This window comes from Gymnodraco acuticeps, unplaced genomic scaffold (genome assembly GCF_902827175.1).
Source record: "Gymnodraco acuticeps unplaced genomic scaffold, fGymAcu1.1, whole genome shotgun sequence".
NCBI classification, from domain to species: domain Eukaryota; kingdom Metazoa; phylum Chordata; class Actinopteri; order Perciformes; family Bathydraconidae; genus Gymnodraco; species Gymnodraco acuticeps.
Window position 1 is genome coordinate 1411454 of NW_022990565.1, and position 19348 is coordinate 1430801.

The 19348-nt window shown below is 44.7% G+C and overlaps 1 protein-coding gene across 1 annotated transcript in view; it reads left to right on the forward strand.

The window, feature by feature from the left end:
* The window catches only part of LOC117553725 (ectonucleotide pyrophosphatase/phosphodiesterase family member 2-like), an 86380-nt gene that overhangs the window by 41774 nt on the left and 25258 nt on the right, over positions 1-19348 (forward strand). Inside the window, 4 exon segments of the mRNA XM_034227775.1 lie at positions 1401-1542; positions 2137-2214; positions 4139-4271; positions 4559-4712. Of these exon segments, the coding sequence (XP_034083666.1) occupies positions 1401-1542; positions 2137-2214; positions 4139-4271; positions 4559-4712 (507 nt within the window).

Below are 19348 nucleotides of genomic sequence, written 5' to 3' on the forward strand. Positions count from 1 at the left end.
CTTCAAAAGCTAAGTTGGTCAGGCTGCCATACACTAGTGTTTGCAGTAGCTTGATGTCATGATTATAGCCATAAAAGGCCTTGATAGGTTATCAATCTGTGTGTTTCAAGTCTTAAGAAGCTGGTGCATCAAAAGTCAAATGAATACTAAAATGCATCTTGGAGCAAAAGAAATCCCAGAAAGCTCTGTTATTGCAGCAGAATGTTTCTCTGAAACAGTGATGTGTTTCCTTGACCTCTTTCTGCTCCTGACTCCTGTACTTAAACCAGGTGTCAGGCTGTAAAGATGTGACGCACGACAGGTTACATGTTGTTGTTGTTTATAGTGAGAGGCAGCGTGTGTGTAGGGGCAGAACACGACGGAGGTGCAAGAACATGCAAACATAAACACAAAGGTGTGCAAAAACATCAGAAACACAGCGACTCTGTCCGTGACCCTGAACACACATGTTTGTCTCATGTTTACAGGAACATGCTGCAGGTTAACAAGCTGCAGCGGCTCACATGTGAGACACACAGGCCGTAGCTCAGTCTGCAGGGGCCTGGCTTAGGAACCCTGATGGTCATGGTTCAAGTCCCTTCAAGGAACAAAATAAAAGTAGCTAGAATTACCCACAAATGTGTTCTAGTAGCTACTTACTAATTCTCCTCCAGGGGACTGCCGAGGTACCCCTCGTTTGGGAATACAATTTGGGCCGTGTGTGTGTGTGTGTGTGTGTGTGTGTGTGTGTGTGTGTGTGTGTGTGTGTGTGTGTGTGTGTGTGTGTGTAACTGTAAGACAACAAACTGAATTTCCGCTTGTGGATTAAAACGTTTGTATTGAAAGTGTTAGCTGTAGACCATAATATGAAATTGTTTCTTTATTCCCTTTTTATTTATCACTCTTGGATTGATTGAGATGAATAGACGCTTGTTTAAAGATAAAAGGAAGGTCCCGATGCGATTTGAAAAATAAAAGGATATGCTAATTCCGTCAAAATCGATGAAAAAATAAAATAACGTTTTATTTACACATTTGCATCTCACAGACCCACGCAGCTAGACTGCAGCACTTCTCCTTTAAATCGCAAAAAAAACACCTGAAGGCATAAATACATTTAAAAACACAAACCACACAATCTCATGATCCAAATACAAAATAAACTAAGGAAATCGCTCCTACATTGTACACAAGAAAACACACAAGGAACCGGAACTTTATGTCAGTATGTTTGCTCTTCACTATGTTTTCTTTTTTACAATTCAGTGTTACAGATTGCATTATTATATGATATGTGTTGATCTAATCTGGTTACACTGGCAGATTTAAACCAGAGCAACAGCAGAGCTGTATGAAAACCAAATAGGTAAGATACATTTGTCACATTCCTTTCTCTTACTTTCCCGTTTGTTGTCTGTCAGGAGGAGATGACTCCCATCCCGGAGGTCTCTGCCGGGGCTCAGTGTGTCCGAGTGGACCCCAGAGTGTCAGCTGATCACAGTCAGAGCTGCACCGCCTACAGCCAGAACAACCAGCTCACCTACGGATCCCTCTACCCTCCAGGTAAACCTGCAGGAGAGGAGCACACACATAGGCTGATGAGTCCAGTAGTATGCAAGATAATAGAAGATAAGACCTACACACACAACAAATGCATAATGTCCCCTTAAGCCTTGCTCACTCACTCACTCAATGCTACACCTTTCTTTAGATTATTGATGGTATACAATTATATACGTTAACCTTTTGTTTACAGTGAATAGCAAATTGATGCATCACCTTTGTATTTATGTTTGACTGCAGTACAGGAACTAATGTTATTACAAAATGTTGTCCACGTAAAGTTCTGGTTTTGATCAGTTTTACTCAAAGAGCAGTTAACATTTGCTCTTGTATAAATTACCAATAATATCAGGCTGTGATTATGAAATACTAACAGCTACAGTTATTCTTTTATAATGTGATGCAATGTTTATACTGACAACTGTAAATTACATTTAGAAAAGGACATGTCATGAGACTATAGCAGAACACAAATAAAATGTCCCCGAGTGATTCAGCTCTGATGCTTTAATGTTCACAGCCTCTCTGTAATGTTTGCATTATGGAAGTATTTGTTTTCCACGTGTTAAGAGTGTTTTGGGATTTTGTTCACAGAGCTGGCATCTTCTCCAGAGTCCAGATATGACGCTTCGCTCATCACCAACATGGTCCCCATGTACCCTGCATTCAAGAGTGAGTCACACCCTTAAAAAACAAGTTCATATATCAACAAGGTTAAACTTGTAGCACCGGGGCGTTGTAAGGGCATACATACAGAGCACTGTAACTGATTCATACATCCCAGCAAAAGTTCATAAAACCTCAACGAGCCAAATCAAATATTCAGATTTGGATTGACATGATGTGAGACTGATTAACATGACATGTATCGCTGTAGATACTACCTGGTAGTGGTCAAATATCAGGAACATCAAACAATAAAACTAACCCCTTACTTAAATGAGTAACTGTGAGTTAAGAGCCATGCATCCACAAATATCAGTGAGTTTCTTGTTGAATTCAACATGTGCTATGTGCTATACTATAATCAGTGAGTTTGCTACAACCTTTAACAGTCTTTAAAGAAGTATGATCTGCAGTGCTTCTGTCCAATATTAAGAGTTAGTGCCTCATCGTTCAGCTGTGTGTGATGACCAGTTTAATGAGTGCCTTCTCTCTTCCTGTAAATCAGCGACACCCAGTGTGATGAGACAAAGAGACATACGTGTGGTGGTGTCAGGTCTGAGCGAGCACCGCCTGACACCCATTGTTTCTGCAGAGAGAGAGGACTTATCAGGACAAACACACCCTCTCTGAATCGCTGTCTCATGCAGATACACATAATCCTCATTGTCATCAGTGCTGGGAACACAGTGCGTGTCTGGGGAATTTACAGTTTGATTAATGCTGGAACATATTGTATGCAGATTGATGACATCAGGATCAGTGTGCGGACAGTGCTGAGTTGAACAAGGAACATAGTCTTGCAGGACACAGAATATGTTTTGTTTCCTAAATTAGATTATGAAAGTTAAAATCCTCTTAGAGGACCAAAAATATGTCTCACTTATGTCTTTTAAAGTTTATTAACACATTTCTATTTCTAGCCCATAAAAGGTCGTAAAGTTCGTCCCATTTCAGAATAATAGATATGATTTCAATCAGGAGAGACGTGATGTATGGAATACATATTTATTATCAGTCACATTATATAAATGAAACATAATGATGACAGTTTATAACAAGTGAATGAAATGGTGTTTTGGCGATTAGGCCCAGGTTTTGTAGGATATCAATCGGGAAGGGAAGAACCGTTTCCGATGAACCCCCCTGGGTGTAGACACTGGTGGTGGTGATAAGTGGTTAGGTCCGGTTGGAAGGGAGAAGGTTAAGCTTGGCCCTGAGTTGAAAGCAGGAGGCGAAGGGGTGGAGGAGGGTTGTGCGTTGACACCTGGAAGACAGCTGATAGGAAAGGGGAGTGCATATATAGAGGGATTAACAGGTGCGATGATTAGGCTTGTAAATGGAGGGGAGTGATATGTTAGCTGAGGAGTGGCGCGCCCTGTCATTTAGCGCAGGGAGCGAGTATTGCCATGACGTGCAATACGGAGTGATAGGTCTTCCTGTCTGAACTTGCGCTAAGCTTCATATGTTTTATAATGATTGATCATGAAAGTGTTCTCAAAGCTGGTAAAGGTTAAAAACCGTTGACACAACATTAGGATTTGATATACTGTAATAACAGTGAAAATTAACTGATTGATTTAATGTTAAATAAAATAAAATAAACATTCGCACCTTTAAACTGAAAATATATCATCATATTGAGCTGAACAACAACATTGAATGTTCAGAGAATGTAAAATGTGATATTTCTGTATCTTTTTTGGCATACCCACAGTAGCTGAGCCAGAGGACATCCAGATGCGATATGCAAGCCCCCCCTCTGCAGTGCATCCTGCATGCATTACGTTCAAACTGCAGTTAACATGCAGCACTCCTGATCCTGATATATTTACATCAGAAGTGAAATGGGTTGATGAGTTTAGGAAGGAGACTTATCATAAGATATATGCTTTTTGTTTTAGCACCTAATCCTTTTTTCTTCTATCTGCAGGAATGTGGAGTTACCTGCAGGGCACGCTGCTGAGGCGCTACGCAGAGGAAAACAACGGCATCAACGTTCTAGCTGGACCCATATTTGATAATGATTACGACGGCCTGCGAGACACCACGGAGAAGATCAGAGAGTAAGAACTGACCTGTATCACACTGACAGGCCCTTTAATGTTCTACTTCAACTGTATGAGAAAGACATCATAACGTTACAATTAGGCTGAAAGGTTTATTATTGATCTTGTAAGAAGCTTTTTGTCAGAAAATGCACTTTCACATGCATGGTGATACACAATACCAAATAAAAGTGAATCAAATCAAATCACTTTCCTCTTTCCCCAATCAACAAAGAAGCAAACAAACAGATATATTACAAAACACCAGGCCGCTGTACATTAGTGTAACTCTCTCTTCTGTCCAGGGTCTCGGCCGAGGCCCTGCCCATCCCCACCCACTTCTACACGGTGGTGACCAGCTGCCAGGAGCTGAACCAGACGGTGGAGGAGTGTGACGGAGATCTGAGGGCCTTCTCCTTCCTGCTGCCCCATCGACAGGATAACACAGAGGCATGCAATGTGAGTAAAACCCAACAGGGGGCAGCGCTGTCCCACTGCAGCTGCATCAAGTCAGTTCACATCAGTCAGAGATCAAAAACACAGTGAGTTTGATCTCTGTCATTTTAGGAAAGTAACTGATAAACTTACTCAATTACTGTGTCTAAGTACAAATTGACCCTTTCATCTATTAGCAAATGATCACAAACATAATCAAGAATCTCTCGATAACTGATTTAAGGTCCTGAAGTTCATCAGGAAGGGATCGTATGTTGTTGCATCCAGTAATGGAGATCAACATGCTCCTCTCACTAGTAAGAGGGACTTGACAATGGTGAACCTCTTTAAGTACAGTAAACGTAATACTTTTTGGGTATTGTCCTTCGGTCAGCCAAAGGAGATAGTTTAAGGTCTCCAGGGCAACCAACTGCAGTAAAATCCTGCTCTGACAGTGATGCAAGTGTAATAATAATTCAATTGTTTCATATTTGAAACAAGTATTACAGTGAACCTCTAGTGAAATGCGAGTCTTTCTCAGAGGAATATTTCCAATTCATTGTCACTACAGAAAGCTAAAGATTAGAGGGAACCTTAGCACTGTTCTTGTATGAGTTACATTTAAAACTTTAAGAAATCACTTCAAGACCACTGTGCAGTTTACAGTCAGTTAACTGGTAGCTGAATTAGGGTTATTTCAGTCAGACAAATCCTGTTTGAATATTTATTAACAGCAGCATAGTTTGAGTTTGGCCTAGTCACTCCCCTGCACATGTTTTCAACATCACTGATCTCTGTTGCTCTCAAGCTCTGACTTATGGTTAAATGGGGGTCTTTCTCAGATAAATATTCCCACAGATGGGTGCTTAGGTGGAAGGGGGGAAGATAAGCAGCAGCGGGTGAAGGGCAGAGGGAGGTATGGGAATTCCTGCAGATTAAATACTGTACAGCTTCAGAAAATGTGTTATACGAGGGGGTAAGGCATGTCACGTGTATATAGGCCATTTCGCAGCATTTGACCTTTAACAGCCATAAAACAGTTCTGAGGCCGACTAATAGGGACGATGGTGTTTCTGCCAGTCCCACTCTGAGCCTTTCCTGCACGGTGTAACTTTGATGAGGAGCTCGTATACCTGGAACTGTGCGTAAGGCATTGCAGCTCTTAGTTTGTTTTGATGATCATATAATATTTTAAAAGTTCACAGGTTTTTTCCTCTTTGTCCTCCAGCACCTCTGCCCCAACTGATTTACACAATCTTTTGATAGTCAGAAAAACTTTTCTTGTTGCTAAAATAAAGCTAACATTACATGTCACTTGTTAGACGCTTTTATCCAAAGCGACTTACATACTCAATACTGTGGGAAATCCCCACAGGAGCAATTTGGGGTGAAGTGACAGGGACAGGGACAGGGACACAACGACATGCTGACTGCAGTGGGGTTTGAACCTGTGTCCCCCTGATCCCAACACCAAGGCTCTATCCACTACGCCACACGCCTCCCTGACAGCTAGTTACCGAGTTAGCTGTTAGCTCAGTTAGCAGTGCTACCGATCTGAGAACTCGGAGCACATTTTGTGGTTTACATTTCTAGCAGGAGGAGGTTCCATCCCAGGACAGGTTGGAGAATGCAGGCAAAGGGGGTAGTGCCAATGGAACATTATTCTTTGACATTTTACTTGACATGTTTGTTGAGCACTAACCAAATAAAAGCTGGAGTTTGAAACTATTTGAAACATTCTAAATTGACTTTTTGAGGACTAGCCGGAATTATTATTATTATTATTATTATTATTTACTTTTCTTAGAGGGGAGCAGAGATCCTCTTGGCTTTTCACAGTAAACAAAACTTGCTGACTCCCATTAGCCTCTGTAGGAGTGTTTATGTCATACATGTACCATGCATGTTTATACTGTAGGCAGCATATATGTACACAGTGGACAGTCAGCTGTTGCTACATTTTAAGAAAGACTAAAATGTAGCAACCATTGCCTGGTGCAGGGATGGCATATGTACCCGGAAATCAGCTGCACATGGGTTCCTTCGACAAAAAAGCAATGGGATTTCTCCGTAGGATTTTGGAAAATAGCTCGAAATAAGGTCAGTGGAAAACGAACCTGTTTGATAAATGCACGTTTTGTTCAGCCGGATACTCTCCACATGTCTACCCTACTTTTATAATTTTCAAATCATAAATCTAATCGCCGGAAGCAAAATGCTAACGTTATGCTCAGAGTTTCCCATACATTGATTTATTTGTGGCGGGCCGCCACAATTAAATATCGTCCGACACAAATGGATCTCATAAAAAAAAAAAAAATTATTATTATTATTATTTAGTTTTTTGTTTTGGTAGTGAGGTGGGCTGATGATCGGAAGGTTGCGAGTTCAAATTCCACTAGTAGTGGAACACCACTACTAGTGTGCCCTTGAGCAAGGCACTTAGCCCTCGGTTACTCCAGGGAGAATGTCCCTGTAATTGGTCATTGTAAGTCGCTTTGGAATAAGGCGACAAATAGAACCAAATTCTGTGAGAAACACTGAACGCGTTACAAAGTAAGTACTTTTATAAAAATCAGTCATAATCACACTGACAGACAAGAGGGGTTTCCACCACAGGTTTATATGTACGTAATCTGCGCGACTTGCGCGTCCACATCTCCACGTGCAGTGCTGCATAAACATGGCTGAGTCAGCGATAACTCTCGTGGGGTGGAGGTCTGCCCATTATTTTGAGTTCGTCCGAAGAATAGACAGGAATGTGACGGTGAGGTGCAAACTGTGTCCAGGCCAGAAGCTGTTATCCACTGCTGGAAACACCACGTCAAACCTCAACAAACACCTGCAAAGAACACATGCTAAGGTGAAGCTAATAGCTAAGGACCCCCGAACCCAGAGTGAGGATGTTGTGAGTGCGCCGCCGCCGACTCAGAAGCAACACAAATTAGAATTTGGAGGACCGGTAACCAAAGCAGAGATGGACAGGCTTGTAGCATCCTTCATAGTAGAGGAAATGTTGCCCATTTGCACAGTGGAATCACCATCGTTCAGAGATATACTGCGCAAAATACAGATAGCAGGAGACAGGTACTTGCTTTCAAGCAGAACAGGGCAAACAAACTTAGCGGGAGTGTTTACGTGTTCGGTGTAATGACGTACAACGGCCTGGACAACTTCTGTAGTCCTATTCAGCCACTTGTTAACAACCAACGTAAACTCTTCAAAAATCACCAGTGGGGTCTCTGCTGATGTATTTAATGTCGTAGAACAAAACGTGATCCGTCTCTTAAATTTGTTTCAACCACAGACCTTATTTCCAGCTATTTTCCAAAATCCTATGGAGAAATCCCATTGGCTCTGATTTCAGGAAAACAAAGGAAGACATAGGGCAACATTAATAAAATAAAGACAACATTTAAAACTTTATTTGTAATAAATTAAATAAATGATTGAAACAATATAAAAGAAATTGAATTATAATCATTAAAAGAACAATACAAATGGGGGGTGTTGCTAATAAAAAGCGAATACAATGTTTTTTTTTTTTAAAAGTCCACTCATATACAGTTGCAAGAAAAAGTATGTGAACCCTTTGGAATGACCTGGATTTCTGCATAAGTTGGTCATAAAATGTAATCTGATCTTCATCTAAGTCACAACAATAGACAAACACAGTCTGCTTCAACTAATACCACACAAACAATGATATGTTTTCGTGTTTGTATTGAACACACCATGTAAACATTCACAGTGCAGGGTGGAAAAAGTATGTGAACCCCTAGGCTAAAGACTTCTTCAAGAGCTAATTGGAGTCAGGAGTCAGCCAACCTGGAGTCCAATCAATGAGACGAGATTGGAGGTGTTGGTTAAAGCTGTCCTATAAAAAATACACACCAGTTTAGAATGTGCTATTCTTAAGAAGCATTGCCAGATGTGAACCATGCCTCGCACAAAAGAGCTCTCAGAAGACCTACCATTAAGAATGGTTGACTTGCATAAAGCTGGAAAGGGTTACAAAAGTATCTCTGAAAGCCTTGATGTTCATCAGTCCACGGTAAGACAAAGTGTCTATACATGGAGAAAGTTCAGCACTGTTGCTACTCTCCCTAGGAGTGGCCGTCCTGTAAAGATGACTGCAAGAGCACAGCGCAGAATGCTCAATGAGGTGAAGAAGAATCCTAGAGTGTCAGCTAGAGACTTAAAGAAATCTCTGGCACATGCTAACATCTCTGTTGAGGAATCTACGATACGTAAAACACTGAACAAGAATGGAGTCCATGGGAGGACACCACGGAGGAAGCCACTGCTGTCCAGAAAAAACATTGCTGCACGTTTGAAGTTTGCAAAAGAGCACCTGGATGTTCCACAGCACTACTGGCAACATATTCTGTGGACAGATGAAACCAAAGTTGAGTTGTTTGGAAGGAACACACAACGCTATGTGTGGAGAATCCAAAGGGTTCACATACTTTTTCTTGCAACTGTATCAACAATTGCCATTTAAAGGCCATCAATGTATTAGTCAGTCTCTCAATACCGTCTAATTTCCTAGCTTCAACTGAATATCTTTAAAATCACTATATATATAAACATGAAATCTATATTTTTTTTTTTAAAGGCTCTGTTAATTCCTTACACAGCTAGTCCCTGTAGGAAATGTTGCATTTGTTGTGGCATATGAACAAGCATGTGGTGCTTTAGTGATTCTTCAAGACAAGGTATAAGGTCATATTCACGGAAATTATTATTGTGATCATGTTGGTAAGGAACATTTCACCAAGTGCAACAGTGTATTTTCACACTGGCATAAACACAGAATATTTTCATGAAATAAACGTTTGGTTTGAAGTGTTTGTTTAACATGTCAACTGCATGAACAGAAAATGTCCCTGTTGTATTTGCAGTGTGCTGTGCTGCCCCTAAGTAGCCAAACAATTAAGAAATGCAGCTTTATTTCATTAATTTGATTACATTTATTTTCCTTGATACCTTATTATTAATAAAATGTTGTCTTTTGTTTTTTAAAGTCAAAACTGACATTTAATGATTACATCCTGTATAACATGAACATGTTGTTGTTCATCATGTCACATTTCTGACGGTAAAACTAAGTGGAACTCCCTTTGGTCTCGCCCAGCTTAATTTCAACACAGATATTTTAGTTTCCTTTTTAGGGGAGAAGTCTTTTCTACGAATTCAATACTCTGAATGATCTTTTACTTTTCCAAAAAGAGAAAGTGGAATCTGCCCTGTATTACTCATGAACCATTCTGGGAAACGGTCCATAGAAGTATTTTTAAACCCATGGCTGCAGCAAACCATCAAGCTGTTTCGCATAACTTGCAGTACATCTTTATAAAAACAAAATCATTTTTTTAATTTATAAACTGTGCAGTTCTGGAGAAATTCAGGCTCTCCTCTGAATTTGACTTGTGCCTTCTGTCCTGCCATAAACCTGTTTGCTGGAGTCATGTCACGTTCTGATTTGTACAGCTACTTGCAAATATCCACGTTTCTGTGACCTATCAATATGGAGGTCAACTTTTGTACTTCCAACCCAAACAATAGAGTTGATTTGTTATTGTCTTGCAAATCAACACATATAAGTATTTTCTGATGGCTCCTTTATAGGACGACATTGTTTGTCAGTGACTGGTAAATAACTTTGATAAAATCACTGCACAAATGGTGTTATTCAGAGTGTTAATCAGAGTGAACATGTTCTGTCCTGCCACAGTTATGGTTATGTTTGGACAACTTTATGAACCTTATATTTTATATTTGCATGGTTTCTCCTAATGGAAATGTTTTGGGCCATGCTTGTCAGCCTCAATTTCCTTTGACTGAAAGAGAAAGGAAACGGTGCAGGAAATGAAAGGTTCTCCTTGTTGCAATGGAATACTTTTATATTTAAGCTACCCAACCTTGCTCTGAGAGATACATCATGTTTATAGTGATGTGTTGACGACAGAGACCATCTCTAAAATGCTGAGTGCAGCAGTAAAAGCTCACTCAGAGATTCCAAAGTAGTGCTTGCAGTATAATGGGTGTGTGTTCTCAGATTACACAGTAAAGTAGACTACATCAAGAGTATACATTACAGATGTCCTCCTGGAACCTTAAATAACCCAGAGAGGTCTTTAATCTGCAATCTGTGGATAGAACATCCTCTAATATTACATGTCAATTATGGCTTGAGCTTTATTTCCCAGACAGCATGGTTGAGGTAATTTGCAGGTGAAAATAGACGTCTTAAAACTGGTTTGGTAGAAGAAAGTAAAAGAGTTTATGTCTAATATTAAATAGGGTTCATTCCCCTGAATAATTCTGACCTACTCTCATTCAATTTCAGTTTTGTTTAATGCTTGCTGTTGAAAGAATCCTGTATCTTTTGTTTTTCTTTTTGTATCACTTTCTTTTCAATTTCACTCTCAGCTTGCTTTTGGAAATTGTGACAATATTCATACTGACTTTCTTTCTGAGAAAGAATGATGCCTCCTGTTTGTGTGTTACATACTTTCAGAAAACAAAAACAACAATTTATGTTTCTTTTTGGAAGATGACATATAATATACTAATTTGGTTGTTTTTTCAAAGGACGTACTAGACTTTTAAACATTGGAAACATAATTTGCAACCCGTTTTTTGTTCAAACTAAACATTTTCTTGTACAGAATGTCATGGTATGGTTTCTGGGTCACAAGCGGACCTGAACACATTCAGCTCTCATTATTTACATGAGCGTCCTTTTATTCTGTTTTCATGAGAACGAGGAATATCCTCACTGCTGCCAAAACATCCGTGCTTCAACAGGCTGTGACATGTAGCACGTAAACACAGGATTCAAAACATGACTCATTGGGATATATTTTCTATCAGGAGTATGTGGACCACCCACTCAGCCAAATAGAAACCTTGATTAGCCAGAGTCGGTTTAGTTAACGAGGTTTCCACAAAGCAGCCTAACTGGATGTATGTTGACATTTCTCTCTAATTATATCACAGGGAACCTAACGAATGGTGCATGTCCCTACAGTCTGAGCTAACCACAAACTGAAGTACTTTGATTAACCAGTCGGCTAAAATCTGATAGGATTAAGAAAATAATACAAATAAATATGAATAATGAAAGATTAGGCATAAAACTCTCAAACATGTTTGTATCAAGAGCCATACAAATGTATTAGCCTGTGGGGGGGGGACTTTTTTCCCCATGTGACGGGCACTTCTGAAAAAGCATGCCTTTATAATCTCAGATCATAACGAGGGGTTACGTATGATAACCCTTGTTGTACAAGCACAGGCGGAGCCATCTACTGGACTCTATGGGTACTACCATATCATACAAGCATTCACCTACTGAGACTTCTATAGACGTAGCCGGCCCCAGGTCGGGCCTATCTGAATGCGCGCGCATCTCACCGTATAAAAGGAGGCCTCGCCTCCTGACTGTCATCCTACCTCTCTTCAGCGAGCGATATAGGACAGACAGTGCCCTGAGAAGAGGGCTACACCTGTGCTTATATAACAAGGGTTACCATACGTAACCCCTCGTTATATCTCACAGGCTCCGCCCTCTACTGGACTCTATGGGTTCAGTGGGCGGAGCCCAGATGTATACACGCGCTGTCGTTCAACAACACCGTTCCACCCCACTGCCCCTGACCGGCTTTCTGGTTAGCAGCCGTTGCATCTCACTCTCCTCTACCTCGGTTGTAACCGTGGAGAAGTCTGGGCTGCGGCTGACAGAGCACACTGACGCGCTTACCTCGCGAAAAGTGTGCTCGGAAAACAGTGCTGAGGGCTCCCCCCGTCCGCCCATAGGCAGACGGAGAGAGTCCCCAGCCCTGTATGGGCTCACTCTGCACCACCTCTCCCGAGTCCCTAAGGAGCACGGGGAGAACGCAAGTGCCCCATGTCCCCCACACTCAGACACTGACCCCATGCAGAGTGTGCGTGGACTATAGTGTGGAGCCCTCCAGCCCCGTAAGGGCCCAGTGCGCACCACGTCCCCCGGGACCCTCCAGGGGGCCCGGAAAAAACATAAGCGCATTACGCCCGGGGAGGGGGTCAAATGCCCACTGACCCACAGCCCCCCCCTCCTCACCAGTCCTGTGTTGCCCCAGCAAGCACAGACGAGGAGAAAGAGCCAGACATGTCCAGGAGATAAAACTTTATGAAGGGGCCTGGCGTTGACCAAGACGCCGCCGTGCATATGTCCTACACACTCACACTGTTGAATAAGGCTGTTGACACAGCCACAGCCCGTGTAGAGTGTGCACGGACCCCCGAGGGGCAGGCTCTCCCCGCCTGTCCGTAGCCATGTGCAATGCACTCGCAGAGCCAGCCTTCCAGGCGATTCTTTGACAGAGCTTTCCCGATCACCCCGCCCTCGAAGCACACAAACAGCTGTTCAGTGCGTCTAAGAGCAGCCGTGCGCTCCACATAACATGCTAGCGCACACACCGGGCAGTGGAGGTGCAGTTTAGCTTCCCTGTCCCCACTATGGGGTGAAAGACTAAAGCCCCGTAACTGAATAGCCCTCGACCTGAACGCACTCCTTAGGCTCTTGGGCACAAAGGAGGGGTTCGGTCTGAGTGTCGCCCCGCTCTGGTCACCCCGGATCAACAAGCAACTTGGGTGCACCGATAGAGCGGTTAACTTGGACACTCTCTTGGCTGACGTTAAGGCAAGTAGCAATGCTGTCTTCCACGTAGTGCTGAGGGGAAACGATTATTTTGAAAACGATTAATCGGGCGATTATTTGATCGATTAGTCGACTAATCTAACGATTATTTTTTCTGTTGTTCAATTCATAAAAAACGTAATGTAAAAAAAACGTAATGTAAAAAAAAATTGTTTCACGATACTGTGTCTCAGGGAATCTTAATATTTAAGAACCTATTAATGTGTTATACCAGATTAACTGAAATAATCTCAGCTAATTGACGATACAAACCATGTTTACCAAAACAAAACACAAGTCTCATAAGAAGCATCTAAATGACCCCTGAGCGAAAAATGCTAACGGACATTGGCACAGAACTCAAGATAAAAGTACCCTTATTACTTATCGTAGCTGCACATACAAGATATCCGATTAAAGCTGAGACTCCACAGATTATGTAGGTATATAGTATCATCACTGAGTGATCCGGACTCGCGACAGGGGAAGCAAATACAGTCATCACAACACGTACCTTCACAGAGCTTCTAGGGAGATCGTCTCACCACCGTAGCTGTCAATCTGATCAAAATACGTGTTCAATGGCATTAAAATGAGAAAAAACACGGCTGAATCGGTTAATCCATAGGTTTTTAACGTCTATGTATAAAAAAATGATTGAATTTATAATCCATAATTCCATTTTATGTAAAAAATCGGAGAGCAAATGCTAGCTGCTAATGGTAGCCACCACAGCTAGCTGCTGCTTCTGCTAGGCTATAAATATCTTTGCGTTTTGGACTAACTTTAAAATATTCCCATGCTTTTGAAGACCTAGGGCGAGATGTTTCCGTTTGGGGGCTTCGTGCGCAATCATGTGAGGAGGAGGTGGTAGCCGTTTCAGTCTCCATTGTGTTAGAAGTGCGATTGCGAACTGCTTGTTGCTTTGGGTGACCCACGTGTGTGTAGCGACACGTCGACGCGGAAATATGTCGTCGACGATATTTTGAAGTCGACGCGTCGACAACGTCGACGTCTCGCTACAGCACTGCTTCCACGACAGTGCTTTCAGGGAGGAGAGCTCCAGAGGCTCAAATGGTTCTGAGAACAGAGCCTCGAGCACCAGCGGCAGGTCCCACTGCGGGGCGGAGGCGTGCACTACTGGGCGCAGCCTCCTGACCCCCTGTAAAAACCGCGACATCAGTGGCTGAAAAAAGGTTGACCTGCCGTCAAACCCCTCATGGCAGGACGATATGGCTGCTGCATACACTTTCACTGTGGAATGAGCAAGCTCTCTGTCCACCAGTAACTGTGTAGGATAAAATAGAGCCCAACTCACAAGATAGGGGCTCTATTTTCCCCTCCTCACACCATCGCTAGAATCCCAGCCACTTTGGCCTGTAACAGGCTGTGGTGGATCCCGCTCTAGCTGCCTGGATAGACTAAATAACATTGTCAGACAATCCACCCTGTCTCAGCCTGTCCCTCGCAGGAGCCAAGCCTGGAGAGGTTGGCCCAGAGTGGGTAACATCCCGATTGCACCGGTCGGCCCCCCCTGTTCTCCAGTCCCGGGATGTGGAGGGCTCTCAGAGATAACACCACCTCTGAAGCCCATAACCACAGTTTCTCCGCTGTGGTCAACAAGGCGGCGGAGCGGACTCCGCCCTGCCTGTTGATGTATGCCACTGTAGTGCTGTTGTCGGGGGGACCCCCAGAACCGGAGGTTGCCCTCCACTGAGGGGGGGGGGATGGTCACCAGACGTTGTTTGTGCCTCTTGGGATCCAAACGCAGGCTGGAGAACCACCTCTGCAGGCAGCGCATATGCAGTAACCCGAGCAGGACCACAACGTGAGCAGCCGCCATGAGACCCAGAGTCTGCATGACAGTTAAAGCTGTCACTGTCGGCCCCTGTCGCAGCCTGCAAACCGCCCGAAGCAGGGACACACGTCTGCTTTCTGACAGGGTGGCGCGCAGCGCGCCTGCATCGAGCACCACTCCAAATACAACACCTGTTGGTGAGGTATGGGGGTGCTCTTTTTCCAATTGATCGCAAAGCCCAACGTGGTTAGGTGTAGGATCAATTGGGCTGTGCAAAACATTGCCTGTTCCCTGGACCTGGCCATGACTATGAGGTCGTCCAGGTAAAAGAAAACTCATGCCATGGACGAGCAGCGGCTGGAGCGCAGTGGCCACACATTTACTGAACGTGCGTGGGGATAGGGAATAGTCGAACGGTAATCTGTTGTACTCGTAGGCTACCCCCTGGAAGGCAAAACGCAGATACTTTCTGTGCTCTGGAGCACTTTCCACATGAAAGTACGCGTTCTTCAGGTCGATGGTGGTGAACCAATCGTCCGGCTGCACAAGCCCCAGTAACTGTTTTATAGTTAACATGCAGAATTTTCTGCAGGAAATATGCCGATTCAGGCCGCGGAGATCTAGAATAGTTCTGAATTCCCCAGTCTTCCTGAGAACCAGGAAGTACATGGAATAAAGACCCTTTTCTCTGTGCTGAGGGTGCACAACAGACACCGCCTGTTTTTGCACCAGGGCCTGAATCTCTGCCGAGAGGAAACCCATCTCCTCCTGGGATGATAAATGTACCTCTCGCATGCCTTTGAATGGAGGTGGGATGCTGCAAAACTGGATTGAAATAACCCTGTTTCAGCGTCTTGTCCGTCCACTTTGTTAACACACAGCTGAGTTTCCATTCCCCATAACACTGTTAGGGGACAAGCCCTCAGCTGCGGGGCCCCAGCTATGAAGCTGTGATACTCCCTGGTGAACCGTTCCGCCGCAAAACTCCCCTCGAAGGGAAGTTCTGCCCATGGAGGGTCGACACAGAAAGGGCACATTTTTTACTGAGGTCCCTGACCGCACCGCCATAATGTCCCCTTTACCACTATGGTAAACTGCATTAATCAGAGTATTTACTCTAGGCGTAGTGTGTTCCCTGACAGTAATACGCCGGCCATAATGCCCTTGTACCTGCATAGCGCTTTGATAGCACGCCGGTTCCACGGGGTGGGCCGAAGAGGTGGAGGGCGCCGCGCGCACGGGAGCTCCGTGCCGGCGCCTCTCCCTTCGTCTTATCATCGCACTGCGCTCCCTCGCCTGCAGGGAAGCCCGTGGAGGAGCGCACTGCGGCGCCTGAGGAAGAGCCAGCGGTAGCATGCGGCTAAGCAGCACCCTCTCCTCCAGGCGGCTGAAGCGCTTGGTGACCGTGGACACGGGGGCTCCAAGGAGATCCTCTCTGTCTTTCTTGGATAGGGCGGTGAGTCCTAGCCACGCGTGACGCCACTGTGGCCAAGGATATCACCCGCCCCGCTGCGGCAGCCACTCCATGGATCAGATTATTCATCTGACCGATGCAGCGGTCCGGATAATCGCTCCCGTCCTGAGGCGGGAGGATGGGGGCGTCTGCCTGAGAGGAAATCAGGGAGACACCCAGCACGCCGAGATTATTGGCAGCAGCTGCCAAAAAAAACTGGCCTCACGGTCCACCTCCTAGCCTTTCGTGACCATGTCAAAACGTATAAGGAAGCTCTCTCCCATGCCAAGACTCACTACTACTCCCGTCTCATTGGTGCCCAGCAAAGCAACCCCAGAAAACTGTTCTCCACCATCAACCGCCTACTACGGCCCCCTGACACCCCCCAGCCCTCAGGGGCCCCCGATCTGTGCTCCAAATTCCTCGACTTCTTCCAGGCGAAAGTCGAGGTCATCCATCAGCAGCTCCTGGTGACTGGCCCTCCCCCCTACCTGCACCACAGCCACCTGGTATCGCACCCCAAGCGCCACGCCTCTCCCACTCCAACCTCTCCTCCTTCTCCCCTGTGGATGCTCTCCAAGTGGCCAAACTGGTCAGCTTGGCCAAGACCTCCACCTGCTCCTTGGACCCCATGCCCACAGCCCTGGTCAAGGACTGCCTACCCACCCTCTGTCCCTACATGGTGGTCATCATCAACGCTTCTCTGGCTCCTGGTATAGTCCCCACCAGCTTCAAAATGGCCTCAGTCACCCCCATACTCAAAAAACCTGGCCCCCGCCAACCTCCAGAACCACTGGCCGATCTCCAACCTTCCCTTCCTCAGCAAAACTCTGGAAAGAGTGGTCGCCGGCCAACTCCATCTGTACATGTCCAACCATGAGCTCTATGAGCCCTTCCAATCCGGCTTCAGACAGCAACACAGCACTGAGACCACCCTCATCAAGATCACCAACAATCTCCTCATTGCTGCTGACTCTGGCCGCCTCAGCATCCTCATCCTCCTAGACCTCTCTGCAGCGTTTGACACCATCTCTCACAACATCCTCCTCACCCACCTCTCAGACCTCCTAGGTGTCACTGGCACAGCGCTGTCCTGGTTGACATCCTACCTCCACAACAGGAAACAGTTTGTCTCCATCAGTGGCTCAAACTCACCCCTGGCCCCAGTCCACCACGGTGTACCCCAGGGCTCTGTGCTTGGCCCCCTCCTGTTCACCATTTACATGCTCCCCCTCGGCCAGATCATCCGACATCATGGACTCAATTTCCACTGTTACGCTGATGATACCCAACTGTATCTCAGCACCACTCCATCCTCCCAGCTCCCCTCTCAGTCTCTCATCAACTGCCTGCATGACATCAAAACATGGATGTCTTCCAACTACCTTAAGCTGAACAGCAATAAAACAGAGCTCATGGTTGTGGCACCCAAGGCCCTGCTCCAGAAGGTTGGTGACTTCATCCTCGAGGTCGACGGCTGCTCCATCTCCCCATCTCCTGAAGCCCGCAACCTGGGTGTCATCCTCGACTCCACCCTTTCCTTCCATTCCCACGTCAAATCTGTGACCAAATCGGCCTTTTACCACCTACGGAACATTGCCAAACTCCGACCATCACTCTCGGAGTCGGTTGCCGAAACCCTAGTGCAGGGGTGGGGAACCTTTTTCCTCTCAAGGGCCATTTCAATTTTTACAATATCCTCAGAGGGCCGTACAAATTATTGACCTCTGCTTAAAAGAACTAAAATCACAGCCCATTCATTTCATTCTGTGCAAAGAAAAAGCAACCTCTTAATCCAGATATCTCACCATGACTCGCGTATGCATGCACGTGCACGGTGTGGCGTGACCACCAAAACAGAAAGATTTGGACACAAGATGTGTGCAAATGTATTTAGTTTCATATCCATGTGGACATGATTTAATAGGCTATATTAATATTTCTTAGTGGAGAAGAAAAAGAGAAAAATGCGATCATTTAGTCAATAATCATTAAATTAATATTGGGAGTGAATTCCTAATTTATTTAGTATCTGGTCGTGTCATAAACAGGATGATGTGCAGCGACTTGGTCATTGAGGAAAAGAAGCCCTACGAAACACCATTCATTTCAGGTAACACTGTGTTGAAGCTTGAAACTGCGTTAGTTACTGAGCATTGTAATGGGTAGTAATTACCCGAACTGCATTAGTAATGCAAGTAATACGTTACTGAAACTCCATACTGTAACACGTTACACCCAACACTGCCTGGAACTCACCTTAACTAAAGGTAGCAATGCATAGTGTTAAACTTCCTGCGTCGGCTCCCAGACCGTAGTCGAGGAAACGGGGGGGATGACTCTGTCGTCTCCCAGGGCAGAAGCAACACGCTTCGGGTTCAATAACCCATTTTATCGGAAAGACTGAAGAGAGGCAAGCTCTTCTTGGGAGGTCGTTGCATTTATTTAGCTCTTCTGTTTCGCAAGATCACAGACCTTCCTTTTTCTGCTGCCTCGTTATTTCTAGAAAACATGTATCCCGCTCGGTCTACCATACCATGCCCGCGCACACATGCACGCGCCACACCCCTCTCTAAAGGGGTAGCGATCTCACTCTGCATGACCCAATGTCATAACAATAAAACGAAACATCTCGTGAATTTGTTGCAGCTGCCTTTTGCCAGCGCTACCCTGACGCCTGTTTAAAGTGAGCGCAGGAGGAAGTAGCTTCAATGGGATGTAGC